The following is a 26950-nucleotide window of genomic DNA, read 5'->3' on the forward strand; positions in this document are numbered from 1 at the left end:
ATGTTTGAAAATTTTCATAATAGAAATTTAAAAATAGATGTTATAGATAAGATTTTTAAGTGCTTGCTAATATACTGAGGAGAATTTTCTATCATTCCTATTATGTTCATAAACATTTAGAATGCTCTCATGGAATTTTTAGGGCTAGTAGGACCTTAGAAATCAAGAACTCTACCCCTGTGTCACTGCACAGGAAAGAAGCTAAAGACAGAGAGGAAAGGTCTAGCTAAAAGTCAGCCAAAGCTGGAACTTATCTGCCAACTCCTGGTCTAGGTATTTCTCCAACATTATACATCTGAGCTCTTCATTTATTCTATTTTATTTATTTTTTTGTCTTTTTTTAGGGCTGCACCCGAGGCATGTGGAGGTTCTCAGGCTAGGGTTTGAATCGGAGCTATAGCCACAGCAACACCAGATCTGAGCCGCTTCTGCAACCTACACCACAGCTCACAGCAACGCCGGATCTTTAACCCACTGAGTGAAGCCAGGGATCGAACCTGCATTCTCATGGATACTAGTCAGATTTGTTTCTGCTGAGTCATGGTGGAAATCCCTTCATTTATTCTAAAACTTATCATGAATGACAACTATCTAAACACTGTAACTGCAAAAGAAAAGTAATACTATAACTTGTTTTCAATTACAAAAATTAAATTTGAACTAATCTGCCAGACTTGTGGAAATGAAATATGGGTTCAAAGTAGAATGTAAAATACTGTTGTGGTTCAATACACAACATTAAAGATAAAATCAAACTACCTAGTTTATGTTTTAAAAATGAACTCTTAGGGAGTTCCTGTTGTGGTGCAGTGGGTTAAGAATCCCACTGCAGTGGCTCAGGTGGCTGCAGAAGTACAGATTTTCTCCCCTGCACAGTGGGTTAAAGGATTGGACATTGCTGCAGCTACAATGTAGGTCACAGCTGCAGCCTGTTCACTCTCTGGCCCTGGAGCTTCCATATGCCGCAGGTGCAGCCATAAAATAAAAAATTAAAAAAATTAAAAAAAAAAAAAGAACTCTTTGTTAGGTCTTTAATAATAGTTCATGTCACCATCCTTGTTTAGTGACTTGATTTTTTTTCTTAAATCGAAGTATTTCTACATGTTTTTTCAGTCTCTTTTTTGAAGAACTTCAGCGCAATAAATGGCATTTTTCAAACATTCATTCATCCATGCAGAAAGCATCTACTGAACGTCGAATGTGTGTAAGGCACTGCCAGTGATGCTGGAAACAAGAAGGGGAAGATTCCAGTCCCCCAGTACTCACTGCACACTGGGGAATGGGCGCTGCTGATGACAGCACTCACTGCACACTGGGGATGGGTATGTGCTGATTACAGGACCAGTGACAAGTAGTGCACACAGTGGTACAAAGTGGGCACCATGGCAGGGGAAACGGTGATCAGCTATCCCAGTCCGTAACAGCATCCTGACCCCCAACTTAGTAAGTGAGAAAGATGGAACAGCTACAGGTCACTCAATAAACCCACATCTCCTGACACAAAAGAGAATAAACACTCTTACACAATTACGATCAAACTACAATACTGTTTTTTCTCTTGATGACAGCCAGTGAAATGGGTCTGAGAGTCCGGAAAGGCCTTAAAATCTAGGCTCTAGTTAATAACTCTGCAACCTCGGGCAATTTACATAACTTCTATGAACTCACTTTTCTCACCTGGGGATAATTACTCATACCTTAAACAGAACTGATGTGTAAGGCAACTAATACAGTAGTTGACACATCAAAGAGTCCATAGACTAAGAACTCCTTGATGGATGAGATTACTTTTTACTCATTTTTTTTGAGTTTGTAGAGGCTGGTACAGTACTTGGCACATACAGGTTGAATGAATATTAAATGAGTCACTATTAAATAAATGTTGGATTCTAAAATTCTTTTTGAGATACATATTCAATATATTTATTTCTATAAACAGATTTTTATAAAAGAAACCTCCATTTCACCCACATAAATGTAACCCAACTTTTAAGGACCAATTAGTTCCCTCTCGCAGTAAGACTTACTTTCTACGGTCGCTCCTTCGTTGGGATTTGAGTACCCTTCTCCTTTCCGTTTGATTCTTCGGATAATGCCTCCATCTTCAAATAAATCCTCTCCTTTGAAATCAAGGAGCTCAATCTAGAAAGGAAAAAGGGACCTGGCTGAGAACTGATGGGACAAAGCTAATTTAACACACTTAAAGGCAAGGGTGACTAATTCTCTTTTCATTTTATAAAATAAAACTGTTTTTATATTTATCTGTGCATCTTAGTTATTGGAAAAGTAGGAAAAAAGAACACTGCAGTTTTCAATACCTGGAAAGAACCTTCATGTAATGATAATGTCTAGGACTACATCCTGTGGGGCTGCAGTGCAAAGACAGACAGGAAGTACTAGGAAAACTGCCTTGTGGCAGAAAGCCAGAGTGACACAGTGCTGGCCCAGAACTATTGTGTCTGACTCTAGAGGCCACCACTTTTCCACCCCAGATTCATGGAATTCCCTTCTTAAAATGTAAGAATAAATCTTATGAATCAGGACTACAACCAACCAAAGGTGTATTTTACCTAGTTAGAATTTTCAGGCATTTCCCTCTTGATTTTTAAACTAAGTTTGGCCAAATATGAGTTATTCGACACAGGATGAGTAACATCTTATCTCGACTTACTGCTTCCTAGTGAGGAAGTGAGATCTGTGACATTTATAACCACTGTAACGTGAAAACAGCCTTCCCACTTGGTTTAGGTGTATTGTAATGTTTATTTCCCACATTTCCATCCCGTCTTCTGTCACACTATGGACCACAACCTTTATTTCTGAGCCTGGTGTCTTTTGTTTATTTGGATATGACCATTTTGTGCCAGAGACACGTTTCTAAGAAAGCACTGGCACACACCCCTTGGGTTTGCGGGAAACAATTCAAGAAGCCAAGCTCCAAAATAAATAAGTTGGATCTGATCCTCAACAGCAAACTTAGCTCCTCGTTCCACTGCCTGCTGCTTTGGAGCCAGCACTATAGCAGAGCAGATGCTAACAAGGCAACATCACACACATACTTGCCTCAAAAAAGAGAGTTGCATTCGAGGGAATTTTGGGGAGACTGCCAGCCGAGCCGTATGCATATTCTGGTTTGCACAGTAAATGGCAGATCTCTCCTTTCTTCATGGTAGCCACCCCGATATCCCATGCCTTGATAACCTGGCCTAAGACAAAAGAAAAGGGGTTGAAACCCTCTAAGTCATATTTTTTAAAAAAGTAACTGTCATGGAACACAAGTTGCAATAATTCCATACGTTACATACTACTCAGCTAGGAAGCAGGGGCTACAAAAGAACTCAGCAAGAGCTACACACTAAGAAATAAATTGTGATTTTTTTTCCTCAGGGCTACTGGAGAAGATTCTCTGCTGAAAAGGACAAAAGTAGTGTTACTTTCTCTTTTGAATTTTTTTTTTTAAAGAGACTTGTTTCCAAAACAAGTTTTTAAAGTTTTATTGACGTATAGGTGATTTACAATGTGATAATTTCTGCTGTATGACAAAGCAATTTAGCTATACATATACACACATCCATTCTTTTTGGTATTAATTTCTAAACTGTTCAAGATTAAGTCTTTGAAAAGTGGCAGTAACATAATCTTTAAAATGTGGCTGGGCTTCAGTTGTTGCTTAATTTATAATTTCAACCATAATAATAAGCGTGTTTTCTAGGCAGAAATGGGACAAAAATAGTATGGAAAATGGAATTTGTCCTAAGGAAGCTTATAATTTTGTTGGGTAGACAAAAAATAACAAACAAGAAACAACCAGAAAAGTATAAACTGTATCATAAAAAGGCCCATGAAACAGATTTCTTCTCAAAATTTAGAGTAAAAAAAAAAGTGAGTTTTGTATTTCTACAAACAAAAAAAACCTCCAAAACATGTGTCCTCTTTTGTCAGATCACAAGAACTACAGAAGAATTTCTTTCTTTTTTTTTTGCCTACTTCCAGAAAACTAAAATTAACAATTTTTTTCTTTTTCTTTTCAGGGCCGCACCTGTGGCATATGGAAGTTCACAGGCTAGGGGTCAAACTGGAGCCAGAGCTGTAGCTGCAGGCCTATGCCACAGCCATGCCAGATCCAAGCCACATCTGCCGACTACACCACAATTCACAGCCAACACTGGATCCTTAACCCACTGAGCAAGGCCAGGAATCGAACCCGAATCCTCCTGGATACTAGTCAGGTTTATAATCTGCTGAGAAACTCTTAAAAGTTAACTTTACTGCTCAATTCAGAACTATGGTAACCTCTATAATTGTATCTTAACAATAAGCAGTCTCAAATCCTTTGGGAAACAACAGAAGATGTACATAATTTTAAGGAATAATATACAAATTTGAAGTGCTATGTCAATAAAAAACTGAAGTATTCAAAGTGAGATCAGGTAAGCAATAAACTGCAAAGGGAGTGAATTTTGAAGAAAGCTGTTATCTTGAATTGAGAGCTGATGGTAGGATTAGAGGAAGGGATTACAATAAGGGGATCCTTATAAGGACCATAAGTAGGGGTGGACAAAGCATTTGTGACTCATGACTTTAGCCTAGTTTTAAGCATCACAACTTTTCAAAATATCAGATACATTTATTTTAGTTAAAAGTATATATAAGGTATACATGCTTATTATTAAAACACACAGAAAAGAGAAAGATATAATTGAAATATAAAAGGTCATCCATTCCCTTCTTACAAGGAGCCACTGTTATGCTTCTTTTCTAGCCTTCCACTGTGTGCTTTTAAAAAAAATTTGTAACACAAATGACAGCATACTATACATTCAGTTCTGAACTGTTTTTTCATTATATATAACATACATATTTCCACTATATATATTATAAATACATAAACAAATGTATGTTTGTAGCTGAATCACTGTGCTGAACAGCAGAAATTATAGCACTGTAGGTCAACTACACTTCAGTGAAACTTAAAAAAAGAACTGGGGGAATTCCTGTTGTGGCTCAGTGGTAAAGAACCCGACTAGTATTCATGAGGACGCAGGTTCAATCCCTGGCCTCATTCAAGTGGGTTAAGGATCTGGTGTTGCTGTGAGCTGTGGTGTAGGTCGCAGACATGGCTTGGATCCTGTGTTGCTGTGGCTGTGGTGTAGGCTGGCAACTGCAGCTCCAATCTGACCCCTAGCCTGGGAACTTCCATATGGCTGGGTGAGGCCCTAAAAAGACCAAAAAAAAAAAAAAAAAAAGAATGGAATTCTAAACTGAAAAAATATAATGTTTATAATTTATTTATAAATAAAGATAGAGATATAAATACATCTTTATCAGCAGAAAGGAGGCTATATATTTTTGGGGTTAGAAGTGCAGCCTGCTTTAACTTCAGACTGCCTAAGTTAGAATACCAGGTCTGGAAAAAAAAAATAAATAAAAGTATACCAGGTCTGTTCCGTATTATTTGTATGACCTTGTACAAATTCTCCTTGTCTGCAAAATGTAGATAATAATAGTACCTGCCACACAGTTGTTATAATTGTTAGATAAAATATGTCAAGTGCCTGGCATGTAATATGTATTTAATAAAGAACAGTCATCATCATAAATACACACCTACCTCATTCTCAGTGGCTTCATACTATTCCAGTCACTCTACTACTGAGAGTCATATCAGCAACAGTACTCTAAGAAGGATTTCTGCCTATTTTGTGCCCGAATATTTGGAGGGTAATTTCCTGGAAGTGCAACCATGATGAGTACTTTCAATTTGATATTGGCCAACTGCCCTTCCAAAAGGACGATGTCAATTTATATGCCCACACATGGTTCAACGTGAAAACAGTCTAGAATCATCAGAAGAAATTTAAAGTCTGCTGTTGATAGGATGCTTTATTGTCAAGGATGCTCTTGAAAGACGGCTACGGCTTTAGTTTGAGTCATCGAGAACTTTTTTTTTTTTTTTTAACTCTCAACTCCGACATTTTAAGACAATTACCATATGTATTCTTCCAGGAAATCTTTATACCATGGAGGAACTACTGTACATCTGTTCAAGACATTTGGCCAATTACTGAGGAGCAAAGGTCTGCCTAGGAACCAAAAATACAAAGGTTGCTGTTCCCTTTTTCCTTCCAAGAAACATGCAATGCAGTACTGCTAGTGGAGCAGAAAGGTACTTGCACTGTTTTTTTAAAGTGTAGTGAATACTAAAATAGAGTAGAAATAGGAGCTTTTGCCTTCCGGTGGGGGATGGAACAATCAGCAAAAGCTTAATTTAGAGATATCATCTACGCTAGGCCTTAGAAGCTGGAGGTATCAGCCTATTAAATCCACAGGAGCCCCAAGCTAAATAATTATGCTCATGGCTTTGTTTTCTTCTCATTCAGGAACATTAAAGCTTCTCTTATACTAAGCTTCAGATACTGATGAAACACACTGAGTAAAGAGCCAGGCTGATATGAACACAAGTATGTTTCTAAAATTGCCAATCTTGGAGCTCTTTTCTTAAAAAGCATTCTCCCTTGATTTAAAAAAAATAATACATACTCATTATAGAACACTTGGGAAGTATATAAAAGCATAGAGGATACAGTTTTAAAATTTTTGAAATTTCAGCATCTGGGGTAAACTGCCATTTTCCTGGTTCATTTCCTTCCAATTGTGTATGTACACTGTTTACATATATTAAATTTTCTAGAGTTCCCGTCGTGGCTCAGTGGTAATTAACCCAACTGGTATCCAAGAGGACTCTGGTTTGATCCCTGACTTTGCTCAGTGGGTTAAGGATCCACAGCCCTGAGCTGTGGTGTAAGGTCACAGACATGGCTTGGATCCTGTGTTGTTGCTATGGCTGTGGTGTAGGCTGGCAGCTGTAGCTCTGATCAGGCTCCTAGCTTGGGAACCTCCATATGCCGCGAGTACGGCTCTAAAAGAAAAAAAAATTATCTATACATTCTTAAAATGTATAGATACATTTTAAATTCTGGTCAGCCATTTGGTTTTGTAGCCCTACTCTTCACATTTCACATTATATAAGCATTTTTCTTCTTAAAAGATAATATCTGAAAACATGACTAACAGCTATATGCTATTTCATCCTTTGAATATACCATAATTTTATTACTCCCATTAATAAACATTTAGATTGTATTTTTTTTTACTATTATAAAGTTGCAATGAGTAACTCTACACCTAAATCTTTATGTAAAATTTTTTGCATAGTAAAAACCTGATACATTCAGGACTATAGTTGCAAGTTAATTTCAAATGTTGCTTTAAGTGAGGAATCATTTCAAAAAAACCAAAAAAACCATATACATGACCTCAAATTTTTTACTTAGAACATATCAAATTATGTTAATTCACTAACCTTGTATTAGAAGGTCAAGGCTGTGTCTCTGTGTGTGACAAGTAATAAGAGTTCTGTATCATCTTTACTATATAAATCACACTTATGTACATCATTTGCCATTTACAATGCGGATTTCTTAAGCAGAGTAAGAACCAGAAGAGACATTTATAAAGCAATCGGTATGAAGGATCCTTCTGGAAAATGTATTTTTATTTCATCTTTCTTTTACCTACCCCTAATTCAATAGCCATTTAAAAATGCTTTTAAAAATTCACCTTAATAATGTCTTTCCAAAGATGTTCAACCTAATTTTCACAGAAATAATTCCCCTTTCTTATCATACTAATTTCAGTGTTTTATGTACTACCTAATGAAATTAAATAATTACAAAAGGGGAGTTCCTGTCGTGGCGCAGTGGTTAATGAATCCGACTAGGAACCATGAGGTTGTGGGTTCGGTCCCTGCCCTTGTTCAGTGGGTTAACGATCTGGCGTTGCCGTGAGCTGTGGTGTAGGTTGCAGACGCGGCTCGGATCCCGCGTTGCTGTGGCTCTGGCGTTGGCCAGTGGCTACAGCTCTGATTCGACCCCTAGCCTGGGAACCTCCATATGCCGCGGGAGCGGCCCAAGAAATAGCAAAAAAAGACCAAAAAAAAAAAAAATTTACAAAAGGAACAATGGATATCAACAAGTTTAGACTGATTCTTAGTAAGAGTCTGAGGAAGAAAAAAGCAGGCCCTAATGTCTGGAAACTGCCTGACACTTACAGCTGGGCCTTGGTGATTCTGAAGCTGGTCCAGGGCACACAGCTAGACCTGAATATTCCCCTGTCAGATATAACCATCTCACAAAACATCACTACCAGACAAGGTCACTCTGAGACCATGAAAAAGTGAGACAAAACAAGAACACTTCAAAATGTCGTCTGACGTGGCTCGGATCCTGCGCGTTGCTGTGGCTCTGGCGTAGGCTGGTAGCTACAGCTCCAACTGGACCCCTAGCCTGAGAACCTCCATATGGGTGCGGCCCTAAAAGGACAAAAATAAATAAATAAACTAGCAGAATAATAAAAAAAAATGTCTGAGCATGAACAAAAAAAAGGTCCCTTTGCAACCTACAAAGTACCAAACATCCCCCTCTCCTGGTGACATGAGTGACTGCTGCTTCTCTGCAGGTATAGAGTCAGTCCTCCTCTTGGATAAGATTTACTGAGATACCCAAAGAACCACCTGCATCCCAGCAATATCCAATCCAGAGCAAATCCTTCTTCCCCCAATCACATAACACAAGCCCAAACTCATAAAGTCCTTTGAACACCCACCCTGAGACACCCCCAGTTTCCCATGGTGTGCACTCATCCTCCCTATGAGTAGTAAACCCAACCTGTCCACTTGTGTTCTTAGTGGTCTGTGGCTGGAGGGCAGTGATAAGGACCAAAGAACTGGACACCAGTGGTATCATTCAGTGTATCTAAAGCAGAATGAAGAGCTTCAGTCTGCAGTTGGTTTTAATTTCTCCACCACCTTGCTAAAACTTGTAGTTTTCTGTTTGTTTTTTTAATAGTATCTGATGGGTACAGAGTGCTATCTCATCGTGGTTTTGATTGTATTTCCCTAGTGATTTAGTGATGTAGAGTATCTTTTTATATGCTCGTGGGCCATTTATACATTTTCTTTGGGGAAATGTCTATTTTTATTTATTGTCCAATTATAATCAGGTTGAGTATTTTGTTGTTGGATTATAGGAGTTCTTTATATATATTCAGTGTATTATTTATTTGGTTGTCCAATTATCATCAGGTTTTTGAGGGGTTTTTTGTTGTTGGATTATAGGCTTCATTATATATATTCTGGATATTAACCCTGTCAGATATATGATTTGTAAATATTTCCCTCCCAGTCTATAGGATGCCTTTTCACTCTGTTATGATATCCTTTGATGCATAAGTTTTTAATTTTGATATAGTCCAATTTAGGTAATAGGCATTTTTTTGCTTTTGTTGCCTGTGCTTTTGGTGTCTTATCCAAGAAATCACTGTCAAATCTAATGTTATGAAGCTTTCTAAGTTTCCTTCTAAGAAAACAGTTTTAGGTCTTCTAATATTTAGGTCTTTGATCCATTTTGAGCTAATTTTTGTATATGATGTAAAGTAAAGGTCTAACTTCATTATTTTGCACTTGAATATCCAGTATTCCCAGCATCAGTGGTTGAAAAGACTGTCCTTTCCCTAATGAATGGTCCTGGCATCCTTGATAAAAATTTACTATACAACTTTTAGATGTATGTTTGCATTTGAAATCACTGAGAATACTGACATTGTCTTTCTTTTTATACTAGAGAAAGCAAAGTTTTTCCTGTATATATTTTCCTCTTATAAATTTTATTTGGTATATTTGTCTTGGAAACACCTGCAACATGTGGAACTTCAGGGGCCAGGGGTCGAACTCATGTCTCAGCAGTGACCCAAGCCATAGCAGAGTGACAATGCTGGATCCTTAACTTGCTATGCCACCAGGGAACTCCTAATTGGTCTTATTTTTATTTTTTGTGGATTTTTTTTTTTTTTTTTGTCTTTTTAGGGCTGCACCTGCTGCATATGTAGGTTCCCAGGCTAGGGGTCCAATCAGAGCCACAGCTGCAGGCCTACACCACAGCCATAGCAATGCCGGATCCTTAACCCACTGAGCAAGGCCAGGGATCAAACTCCTGTCCTCATGGGTACTAGTTGGGTTCATTTAACCGCTGAGCCACAATGGGAACTCCTGGTCTTACTTTTAAATGTCTTATAAAAGGGCTCTGAGGAGTTCCCGTCGTGGCGCAGTGGTTAACGAATCCGACTAGGAACCATGAGGTTGCGGGTTCGGTCCCTGCCCTTGCTCAGTGGGTTAACAATCCGGCGTTGCCGTGAGCTGTGGTGTAGGTTGCAGACGTGGCTCGGATCCCGCGTTGCTGTGGCCCTGGCGTAGGCCGGAGACTACAGCTCCGACTAGACCCCTAGCCTGGGAACCTCCATATGCCGCGGGAGCGGCCCAAGAAATAGCAACAACAACAACAAAAAGACAAAAGACCAAAAGGGCTCTGATAATCATCCCTACTCCCTATCTGATTATGAATTCAACAAATTATTATGAGATTCTTTTAAAGTGTTCATATGTCTTAAGTTACAGTCTATTTTTGCCCATTTCTCTATTTAATACCAAGAAAATGGATCACAAGCTGATCTCTCCCCATCCTCATGGCTTATAATTTCAAAAACAGGGAGAAAAAATAACCTGTCCTGGGACAGCCTTAATGACCAGTTCTGCCAGGCTCAACTGCTGGATACCCGAAGGCAGGGGTCATGTTTTGATTTTTTTTTTTTTTAAATTTCCTAAAGAACTTAACACTGCAATATTATTCTCAGTAAAAGAACATGATCCATGCTATAATATCTAATTTAAATGGAATCAGAAATTTCTTTGCTTCTTCCAGTCTACTCTTACCCCTGCCTAAATCAGCTTCTCTTTTTAATAATCACTCAGCAATGCAATGAAATTGGAAGCATTCTTCCTCTGCTGGAAGGACCAGGTAAAGCCAAAGAAAGTACTTTCTTAAAAGTTTGCTGTTGTTCTGGCTCACACTTTTGGGGAGGGCTAGAAAATTTAAATATTTCGGCATAAAAGCCTTCCTTCCAAATCCTGAATGCTCTTAAACTGCATATTTTTAAAAAAGGCTAATTAGATGTTAAAAATATATTTATGTGGGAGCAGGAGTACCAACAGAAATTTAAAGGGAGCACATGGCTAAACCACAGACAACCCACAGGAAGTTGGCTGCATGGTTAACCACTACTAGTAAGAGTATTTCACTAGTTGTAAAATGTCACAGCTTAAAGTACATGAAAAAAATATACTTCAAATAAAAATAAATCTTTAAAAATAGGAATCAGGATCTCAATACCAAGCATATAACAGCAACAACTTTGTTTTTGATAAACCTAACTATATTATTTCTGTAAGAGAAATGTCTGGTGTACAACAGGCACTCAGTAAATTCTGCTGAACCTACTTTGTTTCTGTACCTACTTTCTGAGCTAGTTTAAGCCTTAAGACTTAATATAATCTGAAAGAGACTGCCTGGCTTTGAATCCTGACTCTGCCACTTATTTCTATACCTTAGCTTCCTCAACAAAAAACCAAACCAAGATGGTTACAGTAGGAACCTAAAACATTTAGAAAATTGATAAAGTAGACTTTATCAAAATTAAACATTTTTGTTCTTTTGGAGTTCCCATGGTGGCGCAGTAGGAACGAATCTGACTAGGAACCATGAGGCTGTGGGTTCGATCCCTGACCTCGCTCAGAAGGTTACGAGATCTGGTGTTGCCGTGAGCTGTGGCGTAGGTCGCAGAGGCAGCTTGGATTTGATGTGGCTCTGGCGTAGGCCGGCAGCTGTAGCTCCAATTAGACCCCTAGCCTGGGAACCTCCATGTGCCATAGGGGCAGCCCTTAAAAGACAAAAAAAAAAAAAAAAAAAAAAATTTGTTCTTTGAAAGACTAAGAAAATGAAAAGGCAAGCTATAGACTGGAAGAACATACTTAAAAAAGACATATCTGGAGTTCCCGTCGTGGCGCAGTGGTTAACGAATCCGACTAGGAACCATGAGGTTGCGGGTTCGGTCCCTGGCCTTGCTCAGTGGGTTAAGGATCCGGCGTTGCCATGAGCTGTGGTGTAGGTTGCAGACGCAGCTCGGATCCCGCGTTGCTGTGGCTCTGGCGTAGGCCGGTGGCTACAGCTCCGATTCGACCCCTAGCCTGGGAACCTCCATATGCCGCAGGAGCGGCCCAAGAAATAGCAGCAACAACAACAACAACAACAAGACAAAAAGACAAAAAAAAAAAAAAAAAAAAAAAAAAAAAGACATATCTGATTAAGTGCCTGTCTTGTTGAATATATGCTCAATAAAAAGATAAAGTGATTTTTTAAAACAGACAAAAGATTTAAATAGATATTTCGTAAAAGAAAACATACAGAAGTTCCCGTCATGGTACAACAGAAACAAATCTGACTAGGAACCATGAGGTTGCGGGTTCAATTCCTGTCCTCGCTCAGTGGGTTAAGGATCTGGCATTGCTTAAAGAGCCGTGGTGTAGGTCACAGACGCAGCTCGGATCTGGCGTTGCTGTGAGTATGGAGTAGGCTGGAAGCTATAGCTCCGATTGGAGCCCCAGCCTGGGAACCTCCATATGCTGTGGGTGCGGCCCTAAAAAAAAAAAATAAGCAAAAACAAACAAAAAAAGAACAAAACAAAAAAAGACTGATAATACTAATGGTTGACAAGGATGTGAAAAACAAACTGTCAAGCTCTGCTGGTGAGAATGCAAAATGGTACAGCCACTTTGAAAAAAAACAGTATGGCATATGGCAGTACCTGACCAAGTTAAACTATGTCCACCATAGCCAACAAGTCTACTCCCAGGTCTTTATCCCCAAATAAATCTATCTAACCAACCCACACAAAGATAGGTATGTAAATGACTGTTTATTACATTATTCATAATAGCCCCAAATTGTAAACAACCCTAATGTCCAATTGTTCGAATGGATGAAGAAACTGTGGTGTTTTCATACTGTAAAATGCTACTTGGCAATTCAACCTGCATGAATCTCAAAATCATTATGCTAAGTAACAGAAGTCAAATACAAAAGATGACATACAGCTGCATTTACATGAAGTTCTGGAAAAGGCCGAACTACAGTAACAGAAACCGTATTAGCGACTGCATGGCCCAAAGTCCAGGAAGTGACAAAAGGACATAAGAAAAGGTCTCAGGGTGGTGGTTACACAACTATTACCACCGAACTGTACCCTTAAAAGCTGAACCCTCAAAAAAAGACTCAAAGAGTTTTAGAAACAAATGTTAATATTGCCACCTAAACTATACTAAATAAATTACACAAAGAATCTAAAAAATAAAAATAGGATTGGTGTGAGAATTAAATGAGATAATGTGTATAAGGCCCTTACCCTGGCACTGCAAGTACTTAAAAAGTAATAGCTATTACCACTCAAAATACACGTTTTCCCTTTTACTGATATGTTAATGTCTAAGTTAAAAGGTGTTTTTATTAATAATCATGCGTCATCATGCACCTAACAAGGTTAGATTAATGTTAAAGGCAGACTGCTGACTGTGACTTCATTATGGTTTAATCTCAATGGTAAGAGAAAAGTATAGGTATGCGAAAAATCCAAAATGATTGGGTTAGTTTCTTACTTCTCAAATCTGGGGGAAGAATGTAAGAGAGAGGATTTTTATCTTCATAATTTCCAACCACATTAGTCACATACCAAGAACATCGAAAACAATTGCACTGCAGTAGCCTTTAATCAGAAATTGCCAGACCTTTACAGAGGTAGGTGGGGAAGGGGTGAAGCTTTAGCGTTCTTGGATTTACCACTAAGAACAAAGGTAGATATAATTCTTTCAGCCCTCACATCTATTCCTTTCCAATTTCAGGGATGCTGGAGGAAGAGAAGAGAACCCTTATTATGGACATATACTTGGAAATACTGAATCATTCTTTTTTTTTTGGTCTTTTCTAGGGCCGCAACCATGCGGCACATGGAGATTCCCAGGTCAGGAGTCTAATCGGAGCTGTAGCTGCTGGCCTACGCCACAGCAACACAGGATCCGAGCCATGTCTGCGACCTATACCACAGCTCGTGGCAACGCCGGATCCTTAACCCACTGAGCAAGGCCAGGGATCGAACCTGCATCCCCATGGTTCGTAGTCGGATTCGTTAACCACTGAGTCATGATGGGAACTCCGTGAGTCATTCATATTTCAGCTTCTTTTAAGATGAATTATGGACACAGTTATAGGAATTCAGAACATGCAGTAAAGATTTAGTTTAAGAAAATCCAATGAGGGAAACCATCATCTCTTCATGCTAATTTTTGTAACATCCTCTGTAGTGGTAATAACCAGTCACCTTAGATTGATTCAGTTTGTTTTTCCAGACTTCCTAGGGCTAAAAAATATGGTTAAGCATTGTTTCAAAAGGTCTATATGCAGGCAAGGTAAACAGAAGGAGTCAGGACTGAAACTGCTCCTTGCCACTCCACTGCAAAGCCAGCCAATAATCCCGATTGTGTAACAACAACAGTTATAAAGCATTTGAGGGCTTCTTATGTTATTAGGCTGAGTGTTAAGCAATGTCGTATAATATCTTAATTAATCCTCAACATACAACAGTATATGCTACTATTATTATTGCTTCATATTTGAGGGAAATGAAGTACAGAGTTTAGAAGATGATACAAAAAGAGCCACAGACACACATACAATGTGTAGATACACCTCAAATTTATAATATGGTATGTGTAATTTTTAATGCAATTTTTACAGATAAGCTCTTAGATTTTTTTTGGCTGTGCCACGGTATGAGAAAGTTCCCAGACCAGGGATCAAACTCGTGCCACAGCTGTAACCAGAGTCACAGCAGTGACAATGTCAGATCCTTAACCTACTGAGCCACCAAGGAACTTTCAATTCTATTTTAAATACTTAAGTCACAATAGAAGACAAGAGAATTCCAAAATTAGTGTGACCTTCCATTGAAGTATTTCTATTTGTTCCCTTGGGAGAGGTATAGTACCAAGAGAGTTTACATACAATATTCATGCTACATCTATTTATATAATTTTTCTTCATTATGATGAAGTAGCTACTGCCATAACATATAAGAATAAAACTATAAACTGCCTAACCAATGTTTGTTTTATAGGCAACTGAACACACTATATTTACAGTAGTTTTACCAGAGGTATACTGCTTTAGTCTCTTTTTTGGGGGTAGGGGGGGAGTAGCATGCAGTGGGCTAATGTGTGATCCTAGTCCCCAGACCAGGGACCAAGCCCGAGCCGCCGACGTGAGAGCATGGAGTCCCAACCACCAGATCATCAGGGAACTCCTTTCTAGTCTCGTATTTCTAATTATTATCTTAAGAGGGCTTCTAAAGGTTCTGTTATTTAGTTTTTTACAGTTTTTGTTCCTGTTCTCTTTACAGAATATACAAGAATGGAGTCTTAGGATCAATCTTAAAGTTCTTCTACAGACACTTCTCTTTAATAAGGGCAGGGATCCAGGTAGCTCTCTCGTGATAACATACCACAGGAAAGAACACAGGAGATGGCCTGGCTCCCCGCACCACACTGGACACTCTGCCATGAGACCAGGCTATCTCTAGACAGGTGCCATACATAGGTCCCCATCAACTGAAAGCTGCCTCTTCTCTCTGCTCAAAAGTCTAGGAAACATGAAAGACTCTTTCACCCTTTCACCATAGTGTGTTTTCCTAAGAAAATTTGGGTAAAGAAGGTGGCTATTAAGTTCTCAGCAATTCTTAGGTCTCCTTGTAAAGATAACTGTTGGGAGAAGACCTCTTATCTTAAACCTACCAACTCTTCCAAGACAGAAATCCAAAGGGTAGAGCACAAGAGGGGGGAGGGGGGGCAGCAGTGGGAACAAAGAGGTCAGATGAGGCCATTTACTCTGAGGTCATCTAAGTTAAATAATGATGCCACAGCCATGCTGGTGGCCCTGGAAGCTCTCATCCCCTACATTGAGAGAAATGAACAGAAAATTTTAATTTAACCATCATCAGTATCTGCTATGTGAAAAGAAAAAAATCTGTCCTTGATTTTGATTGCTATTTTATTGAATACAAGATTAATCTCTCTCAAGTGAGCCATGAGCTCATTGTGGACCCAAAGGAGAAGGGAGCAGTGGCAGAGCCAGCACCAGAGCTTGGAGAGAGGATACGGCTGCACGGAAAGTGGAATTCACCCTGACATATGCCTGCCTCTAAGTACCAGGGAGGCACAGGGGCAGTGACTTAGGGACTTGCTGCTTCCTTTCCCAGATTCATGCTTAGTTAGCAACTCAACGAAGGGGTAGAGTCAGAAAAAGAAAGGAACTATGGTCAACACTGAGCTACAGTGGTGAATGGGGGCATTGCCCCTTTTCTCCTACACTTGATCTGGGAACAAACTAGAAGTTTGTTATGTCTGTGACAGATACAAATAAAAAGACATTATAATTCAGCCACTAACTTCCAACAAGCCATAAGGTCCACCAAAGTTCAACCTGATGTGTGGGCTATTATTTTTCTTCCAAGATTAAAAAAAAAATAAGAATAATAAATTAACTCAAGACATTTAGAAGCATACGTGTTTTAAAAAATCACATTTAAGGAGTTCCGTCGTGGCGCAGTGGTTAACGAATCCGACTAGGAACAATGAGGTTGAGGGATCAATCCCTGCCCTTGCTCAGTGGGTTAACAATCCGGCGTTGCCGTGAACTGTGGTGTAGGTTGCAGATGCGGCTCGGATCACGCGTTGCTGTGGCTCTGGCGTAGGCCGGTGGCTACAGCTCCGATTAGACCCCTAGCCTGGGAACCTCCATATGCGGTGGGAGCAGCCCCAAAGAAATAGCCAAAAAAAAAAAAAAAAAAAAAATCACATTTAAGAACTGAAAACAGCGATGCTCAACTTTTGTTCCCTTAGGCCCCCTTAACATCTGAAAAGTTGAAGACTCTAAGGAGCTTTTGTTTTTATACGTATTAGTATTTACCATGTTTAAAATTTTTAAATATTTACCAATTCATTTAAAAATAACAATAACCTCATATATTAATGTATTTTATGGAAAATAACTATATTTCCCAAAGCCAAAAAAAATCAATGAGAAGAGTGGCACTGTTTCATAATTTGCAAGTGTAAAAATGAGTCTTTTACTCATGCATAATTTTGTAACATTGAGCATTGGTCACTGGGAAAATATTGTTCACCGAGTCGCACAGTCTTCCAAATGTTAACACATTTCATCTTGTAATATTTAAAAACCACATTCATTAATACTCACTGATATTAAGTCTTTTAAATTTTGGAAAGCTGTCATGCTCTGAGTAGCAGATACAAATTTTGCACAATTGTAATTTTCACTTGAAAACTTAGTGGTAACAAATATTGTCAGTTGTTTCCCTTGAAGGGATAGGCTCACTTCATGTGCAAGAAAATTTCTGCCATATATGGAATAATCAAGTGAATAATCATAGCTTGCCCTTAAAATGAATGGTGCTTCAAGAAAAAACTGCAGCTAGTCCAGCTTTCAACTATAGCAAGTGCACAAGTGCTTTTCCTTGTAATGACATGACTGGGGTAGGCAGAAGTGTCTTACATGTGCCTTCCCTTATGTCGCAAAATATCAAAACAATGTGAAACTCAAAGACTAAAATTTAATAAAATTTTTAATTAAAAAAAAATTTTTTTTTTGTCTTTTTGCTATTTCTTGGACCGCTCCCGCGGCATATGGAGGTTCCCAGGCTAGGGGTCGAATCCGAGCTGTAGTCTCTGGCCAACGCCAGAGCCACAGCAACGCAGGATCCGAGCTGCGTCTGCAACCTACACCACAGCTCACGGAAATGCCGGATCGTTAACCCACTGAGCAAGGGCAGGGACCAAACCCGAAACCTCATGGTTCCTAGTTGGATTCGTTAGCCACTGCGCCACGATGGGAACTCCTAATTAAAAATTTTTTAAAACAAGGACATTCTTAAGTGAAACTTGCCTTTTTTTTTTTTTTTTTAATTTATTTAAACAGTGAGTGAGGGCAATAAAGAATATACCACTACTGGTATAGTTTGGTGCCATTGCCTAGATTTGTGCTAAGGCACCAGCAATTTTTCACCACTATAGGTTGGTACTATCAGTCCAAGTGTCAACACAGTTAAAAAAAAAAAAAAAAAAACTTACTATTATTATGAAAATAATTTTAACATTATGGACCCCCTAGTAGGATATCAGGGACCCTCAGGGATCCATGGACAACATTTTGAGAACTAGTGCCCTAAAATATCTTTACTTTTGCCAAGGATAGGCTCCACTAGCTCCTATATAAACAGCAATAAATCTAAGCAAAATATAACCAAAAAAAATACCCTCTTACCTTTGCCAAGACTAAAGACAAACGGTTCATTCCTGTCATGACTGGAATCAAACTTCTTTCCATTTGACAATTTTCCTTTATAATGGACATAAACTTTGTCTCCAATCATTGGTGTTTCCTCACTATTCCCCACTCGTTTGACAATCTAGAAAAAACAAATGTCAAGAAAACGGAGGTGAAACATTTTACTTCTTATCGGAGAATAAAAAGGTCACACAGTCCATCCCACATCACTCAGGCAGCTTTGCAAACAATTATCCGTCCTTTCTAAATAAACGCTTCCCTCCCTGGTCTCTCACTAATCCTCACTGTTAGAAAAGTGTCCTATGCCACTCTAAATCTTTTTTTTTTTTTTTTTTTTGGTCTTTTTGTCTTTTCTATGGCCACTTCCCACAGCATATGGAGGTTCCCAGGCTAGGGGTTGAATCGGAGCTGTAGCCACTGGCCTAGGCCAGAGCCACAGCAACACAGGACCCAAGCCGTATCTGCAACCGACACCACAGCTCACAGCAACACCGTATCCTTAACCCACTGAGCAAGGCCAGGGATCAAACCCGCAACCTCATGGTTCCTAGTCGGATTCGTTAACCACTGGGCCACAACGGGAACTCCATCCACTCGAAATCTTTAATGCTATATTTGATTTTCCTGCTAATCGCCCTATTCTCTCAAAATAATTAACCAATAGCTCCTGTTTCGTTGGTATAATGCCTCATGCTTTGACACAAAAATCTCTCAAAACACAGAGCAAGCCCATGTACAAAATGAATTAGACGAAAGACATTAATGGACTTCCAAAAACATTCACGAAAGAAGTCTAGGAGTTCCCATTGTGGCTTAGCAGTAAAGAACCCAACAAGTACTCATGAGGATGTGAGTTCCATCCCTGGCCTCACTCAGTAGGTTAAGGCCATTTAAGGCTCATGTTGCTGTGAGCTGTGGTGCAGGTCCCAGACTCAGCTCAGATCTGGCATTGCTTTGGCTGTGGTGTAGAATGGCAGCCATAGCTCTGATTCCACCCCTAGCTTGGGAACTTCCATGTACTGTCCCCGCAGTTCTAAAAAGCTTAAAAAAAAAAAAAAAAAAAAGTCTGAAGCAAAATTTCAAAGCTGAGATTTTTATTTCTCTCCTTTGCTAAAAACATTAGCTTTTGACTAGATTCCACTAGTTTGGTTTAATTTCAAAAAGCCCAATTTCCTGATATAACAGGTTTTACTTCCTACTATTTGAAGAATATTCAATGTGTAAAAAAAATAGTATCACTGCAGAGTACCGATATGATACTAAATAACTGGTTTTCTAGTAAAGGAAATGAAAACGTGCCAAGTTGAAAAATATTTAACTATCATAAAATCCAGTATATTTATTTTGTTCTTGGCAGAGCAAGTCACTAATGCAGTGGGTTAGTTCTGGGAAAAGAAAATCAAATCCAGGCATGTGTGGTGTAATTTACTCTGTCAATCACTTATGCCAAATTAATCATTTTTGTTAGATAACAGAGTGTGGTAGCTAATGTCCAATAAACATCTTTTTTGAGGAAGTCTGATTTTTTAACTAAAGAATTCAATTCTTTGCTTCTAAATTTTTTTCAGATGCGTCTTCCTTGCCCCACCCTCATATCAGCATATAAACACCGTGAACTTGGATTCTACAATTTTCTTAGTTCAAAAGCCCAGAAATTCTAAAGAAAAAAATATATATTACTGCAACTGTCAAAAAAGTTTTTTGAACTGATCAATGAATTCAGTAAACTTGCAGGATTACAAAATCAACATAAAGAAACCTGTTGCATTTCTACACTGACAACCAAATATACGAAAAATAAAAACACAGTCCTGGAAATGCAAACCAAGACCACAATGAGGTACCACCTCACATGTGTGGAGATGGCTATTATCAAAAAGTCAAGAAGTGGAGTTCCCATTGTGGCTCAGCAGGTTAAGAACCTGAATAGCATCCATGAGGATGTGGGTTCAATCCCTGACCTCACTCAGTGGGCTAAGGATCCGGTGTTGCCGTAAGCTGTGGTATACATTGAAGACACTGCTCAATTCCATGTGGCTGTGGCTGTGGTGTAGGCCGGCGGCTGAGGCTCTTGATTAGATGCCTAGCTTGGGAACTTCCACATGCTGTGGGTACAGACCTAAAAAAAAAAAAAAAAAAAAAGTCAAGAAGTAACCAGTGCTGGTGAGGATGCAGAGAAAAGGGAACCCTTGCACACTGTTGGTGGGAATGTGAACTGGCACAGCCACTATGGAAAACAGTATGGAGGGTTCTTCAAAAGATTAATGGTAGAAGGGAGTTCCTGCTGTGGTTCAACGGAAATGAATCTGACTAGTAACCATGAGGACGCAGATTCGATCCTTGGCCTTGCTCACTGCGTTAAGGAACTAGTGTTGCCGTGAGCTGCGGTGTAGGTCGCAGACTCGGCTGGGATCTGGCACTGCTGTGGTGTAGGCCAGCAGCTATACCTCTGATTTGACCCCTAGCCTGGGAACCTCCATATGCCTCAGGTGCGGCCCTAAAAAGACAAGAAAAAAAAAAAGAAAAGAAATTAACAGTAGAAGTAACATACGATCCAGTAATTCCACCTCTGGGTATTTATCCAAAAGAAATGAAAACACTAACTCAAAAAGATATATGTACCCCCATGTTCACTGCAGCATTATTTACAACAGCCAAGATGGAAACCACCTCTGTTTATCAACACATGAATGGATAAAGAAAATATATGTATATCTGTACATATTTTATGTGTGCGTGTGTGTGTGTACACAATGGAATATAATTCAGCCTGAAAAAAGAACAAAATCTTGCCATTTGTCACAACATGGATGGACCCTGAGAGCATTATGTTAAGCAAAATAGGTCAAATACTATATAAACTCATACATGGAATCTAAGAAAAAGAAAGAAAAGAAAAAACAACTAAATTCATAGAAACAGAAAACAGAAACAGACCGGTAGTTGCCAGAAGTAGGAATCTGAGGGGAGGGGGGAAGAAACCAGTAAAGAGAGTCAAAAAGTGCAAACCTCCAGTTATAAAATAACTAATTCATGGATATAATGTACAGATGGTGCAACAGTTAATACTGTATTGCATATTTCAAAGTTGCTAAGAGATCTAAAAAGTTCTCATCACACAAAAAATGTTAAACTATATATGGTGACATAGATTATATATAGATTCTAATTGTAGTCATCACTTCACAATATATACAAATGTCAAATCATTATGCTGTACATCTGAAACTAATATAATATTATCAATTACATCTCAATTTAAGAAAGTCCAATTTATAATAGCATCAAAAACTAGAAAATAAGTTGGGAACTAATTTAACCAAGAAGGTGAAGATCTGTACACCTGCAAACTATAAAATTCTGATGAAAGAAACTGCAGAAGACACAAATACACATGGAAAGATATCCTATGTTCATGGATCAAAAGAATTAAAAATGTTAAAACATCTAAACTACGAAAGAGATCTATAGATTCAATGCAAGCCATATCAAAATTTCTCATGGTATTTTCCATAGAAATAGGAAAAAATGCTAAAATTCATGTGAACCTATCAAAGACCCCAAATAGCCAAAGCAATGCTAAGAAAGAACAAAGCTGGAGGCATCCCATTTCCTTATTTCGAACTATATTACAAAGCTAAAGTAATCAAAACTATAAATGGTCCTGCTATAAAAACAGGCACACAGACCAATGGAATAGAATTTGAGAACCGAGAAATAAACCCTAGCATAGACAGTCAACTAATATTTGACAAGGGAGCCAACCAGAATACTTAATGAGGAATAGATAAACTCTTCAATAAACAGTGCAGGGAAATTGGGTAATCCTATGCAGAACAACAAAATTGGACCCCATCTTACACCACCACAAAAATTAACTCAAAATAGATTAGACTTAAAATATAAGATCTGAAACTATGAACCATTTAGAAGAAAACAAGGGGGAAAAGCTCTTTGACATTGATCTTGGCAACAATTTTTGGGATATGATACCAAAAGTATAAGCAACAAAAGCAAAAATGAGTAAGTGGGACATCAAACTAAAAAAGCTTCTGCACAGCAAAAGAGACAATCACCAAAATGAAAAGTCAACCTATGGAATAGGAGAAAATATCTGCAAACCATGTATCTGACAGCCAAAATATACAAGGAACTCATACAATTCTATATTTTAAAAAAACCAATTGAAAATGGGCATAGAAGGAGTTCCCGTCATGGTGCAGTGGAAACGAATCTGACTAGGAACCATGAGGTTGTGGGTTTGATCCCTGACCTCACTTGGGGGTTAAGGATCCGATGTGGCCATGAGCTGTGGTGTAGGTCACAGACGAGGCTTGGATCTATTGTTGCTCTGGCTGTGGTGAAGGCCGGCAGCTACAGCTCAGATTAGACCCCTAGCCTGGGAACCTCCATATGCCACGGGTACAGCCTGAAAAAGACAAAAGACAGAAGGGGGGGGGGCACAAAAAATGAATAGATATTTTTCCAAAAGAGACATACAATTGGCCAAACAGGTATATGAAAAGATACTCCACATGACTAATCATACTGGAAATGCAAACCCAAATCACAATGAGATATCATCGCACATGGGTCAGGATGGCTAATATCAGAAAGTCAAGAAAGGAGTTCCTGCTATGGCTTAGTGTAAAGAACCCAACTAGTATCCATGAGGATTCAGGTTCAAGCCCTGGTTTCGCTCAGTGGGTTAAGGATCTGGTGTTGCCATGAGCTGTGGTGTAGGTCAAAGACCCAGCCTGGATCGACACTGCCATGGCTGTGGTGTAGGCCAACAGCTGTAACTCCAATTCGACCCCTAGCCTAGGAACTTCCTGCATGGGTGGAGCCCTAAAATAAATAAATAGATAGATAAAAATGGCATTCCTAAAAAAAAAAAAGTCAAGAAATAACTGTTGGTGAGCATGTGGAGAAAAAGAAGCCCTTGTCCCAGTATTAAACAGCCATCACGGAAAACAGTGTGAAATTTCCTCAAAAAACTTAAAACTACCATCTGATCCAGCAATCCCACTTCTGGGTATAAATCTAAAGGAAATGAAATCACCCTCTCAAGAAGATATATGCATTCCTGTGTTCATTGCAGCACTATTCCCAACAGCCAAACCATGGGAGCAACCTAAGTGTCCAATGATGGATGAATGGATAAAGATGTGGTGTACATATAAAATGGAAAAATATTCAGCCACGAGAAAGAAGGAAATCATAGCATTTGTGACAACCTGGATGTACTTTGAGGGCACTGAGGGCTAAATGAAATAAATCAGTCAAAGAAAGACAAACTGTGTGAACTTTTTTAGATGTGGAATCTAAAAAAAGCTCAACTCACAGAAACAGAGAGAAGGATGGCTGCCAGAGGCTTAGAGGATGGGGGAAAATGGGGAGATGTTGGTCAAAGGTACAAACTTCAGGTTTTAGGATGAATAAATTCTCAGGATCTAATATGCACAGCATGGTGACTGTAATTAATGACACTACATTATATACTTGAGAGTTGCTAAGAGGACAGATCTTAACTGTTCTCACCATGAAAAATAAATAATAATTATCTGAAGTGATGAAGGGGTTAACAGCCAACCCTACGATGGTAATTATTTAAAAATATATCATCACATTGCATACCTTAAACTTAATTATATCTCGATGAAGCTGGGAAAAATACAGTTTAAAAAGTTAAACCAAGCTATTTAAACAAACAAACTCATAGCTGCCCTTTTAGAACTCAAAGGGGGAAAAAGAAGTTTGAGAAAAATAAATGTAAAAGAAATCGCATGTTATTCTAAAAGTGCTCATGTTCGTGAACTGTGTGCAATCTTTGGGAGCCTGAGCCCCACAGAGGGAATCTGCATTTCTAGGACTATAAGCCAGCAGCTGGGCATATGGAATAAATGACCACCAAGGAGTCAGAGAGCTGTTCACATCTGCAAGTGATGCTGTGGTATCACATCAGATTTCCCCAACAAGATGAATTTAGTGCATAAATCTGGCATTGTCTTAAGGATACAATCTCATCTCAATTCATTTTAAAAATGTAAACTCGACAAAATTTTACCTTCCTGGGCTGGTTTCTGACTTCCCATATCTGTCTTGGTCTTTTAAAATATACATATACACATATATATCTCATAGTTAATACAAAAAAAAATAGGGCCTTTCAAGTGGCAGACATGATAGCAAACCCTTGAGGGTTGCTCGCAGGTTCAAGTCGTCCTTGTGGGGGTTGCTCTAATGTGCCAGGGCACTGTACAAGATGGGCCCATGGTCAGTGCTTTGTCTGGGGGTGCAATAGCTCTTCTCTGGGGTGTGTGGGGTGTGCTGAGTACCCTGGAAAAGTCAGGAGTGGACCTCTGTGCCGGTTATGGAAGTTAACTGCACTCTCCCTTCAGTTTTGTGTGTGTACTAAGATGGTTTTCATCCAACTTGAATGGTTATCCAAAGACGCCTGTGACTTCATACATTCAATTTTTTAAATTGCTGAGCTATGGAAGGAACTGCTTGATTCAGAGAAAAAGATATGTGAAATGAACATGCTTATAGGGCAGACTGGCAGGCATACAAAGAGATAAACAGAATCTGAGCACAACTCACTCCAAGTCAAATGGTATCTTTGGAAAAAGAAATCATGCAGAAGCATTTAAAAAAAGGAAACATTAATTAAAAAAAAAAAAAAAAAAGAGAGAGTGAACAATGTTTGGAAAACCAAAAAGACCCTGCTCAGTTTCTAACATTTTTACAGGTGAATGCTTTCAAGAAGCTAAGGTACATCACAGGTAAAGCTGAAAACTGTAAGCGAAAACTGGAAAAATCTCTCTAGTTCTCAGAAGCAAGTACATATTCAACTTGCAAGTACATATTCAACTTGCAAGTACATATTCAACTTTAGGTGATAAATTCATTATCATAATGAAATGAAATCTTGGGAAGAACAAATGGCTGTAGTTGAATAAGACGATCTTATATGTTGCTCAATGAAATACTCAGCAAAAAATGACCCTGAAGAGTATTAAAATAGAGACTGAGTTATGTTCATAAAGGACAGACACAAGAAACCAATGAGGGCTCAATACCTGAGGCTACCGTAAAATCAGAAAGAATAAAGTTGGTAAACATCTTACATTCAATTCCTTTTCTTTAGATTATGGACTTGTGCCAGTTCAACACATTTTTGTCCTGGGGTCTTGCTTTGCAAAACCCAGTTAAGAGTTCAGAATTTATTTTGTGTTAAGAACTACTGAGTACCAAAATAATCCATGGAATGTAGCAGTGAATCATTTTACCTTTGTCAAAGGTAAATCAGACTGTGAAGGGTTTTTTTATACTTGATGACTATGGAAAGAGTATTGTTTCCTTATCTTATGGAAGCAGGAGTTTCTCATTTAAAAGTGTCTCCCGGGAGTTTGCTGTGGCATAGTGGAAATGAATCCAACTAGTATCCATAAGGATGCGGGTTCAATCCCTGGCCTCACTCAGTGGGTCGGGAATCTGGCGTTGCTGTGAGCTATAGCGTAGGTTAGGTCGCAGACAAGGCTTGGATCCTGTATTGCTGTGGCTGTGGGGTAGGCCAGCAGCTACAGCTCTGATTTGAACCCTAGCCTGGGAACCTCCATGTGCCACAGGTGCAGCCCTAAAAGCAAAAATAAATAAATAAAAGTGTCTCCAATTTCGTAGAAGCCATAGTGGTTTATGGTAAAATTGTGCATTTTTTTTGTGTGTGTGTGTGTCTTTTTGCCTTTTCTAGAGCTGCTCCCTCGGCATATGGAGGTTCCCAGGCTAGGGGTCTAATCAGAGCTGTAGCCTCTGGCCTATGCCACAGCCACAGCAACGTGGGATCCGAGCCGCGTCTGCAACCTACACCACAGCTCACGGCAACGCCAGATCCTTAACCCACTGAGCAAGGCCAGGGATCGAACCCACAACCTCATGGTTCCTAGTTGGATTTGTTAAGCACCAGGCTATGACAGGAACTCCAAAATTGTGCATTTTTAAAAGAGCATCCAGACCTCATCTTGGTAAATTCCAAGTTCTAGGTATAATTCAAGTTGCGGTCAGAATTGATGGCTGTTCACAGAAGGGATTGCTGATGTCAGCTGCAACTTCGATAACAGGGATAGAGGAGTTCCCTGGTAGCTCAACAGGTAAGGATCTCATGTTGTCACTGCTATGACTCGGGTTTGACCCCTGGCCTGGGAACTTCATATGCCATGGGCAAGGCCAAAAAAATAAATGAGGTTTGTAAATCTTTGGGTTTTTTTTTGTTTTTGTTTTTTTTGCTTTTTAGGGCCACACCTGCAGCATATGGAGGTTCCCGGGCTAGGGATCTAATCAGAGCTACAGCTGCCGGCCTACACTGCAGCCACAGCAACGCCAGGTCCAAGCTGCATCTGCAACCTACACCACAGCTCATGGCAACGCTGGATCCTTAACCCACTGAGGGGGGCCAGGAATTGCATCCACATCCTTACTGTTCTTAGTCGGATTCATTTCCACTGCGCCACAACAGGAACTCCAAGATTTATAAATCTTTTCCTCATTATCTTTTTCCCTAAGGTTAAAAACTAAAAAACTATGTACCAGAT

At 39.1% G+C, this 26950-nt stretch overlaps 1 protein-coding gene and 1 pseudogene across 13 annotated transcripts in view; one reads left to right on the plus strand and one right to left on the minus strand.

The window, feature by feature from the left end:
* The window catches only part of FKBP5 (FK506 binding protein 5), a 108941-nt gene that overhangs the window by 39271 nt on the left and 42720 nt on the right, over positions 1–26950 (minus strand). For all 13 annotated transcript variants that reach the window (XR_002345569.1, XR_002345567.1, XR_002345568.1 and 10 more), the window contains 3 exon segments: positions 18336–18480; positions 3064–3206; positions 2028–2142 (listed from right to left, as the gene is read on the minus strand). Coding sequence is in view for 10 of the 13 variants with exons in the window: in XM_021098051.1 (XP_020953710.1) it covers positions 2028–2142; positions 3064–3206; positions 18336–18480 (403 nt within the window). In the remaining 3 variants the exon portion in view is untranslated.
* LOC110261509 lies at positions 23745–25405 on the plus strand (annotated as a pseudogene).

This window comes from Sus scrofa, chromosome 7 (assembly GCF_000003025.6).
Source record: "Sus scrofa isolate TJ Tabasco breed Duroc chromosome 7, Sscrofa11.1, whole genome shotgun sequence".
Taxonomy (NCBI): domain Eukaryota; kingdom Metazoa; phylum Chordata; class Mammalia; order Artiodactyla; family Suidae; genus Sus; species Sus scrofa.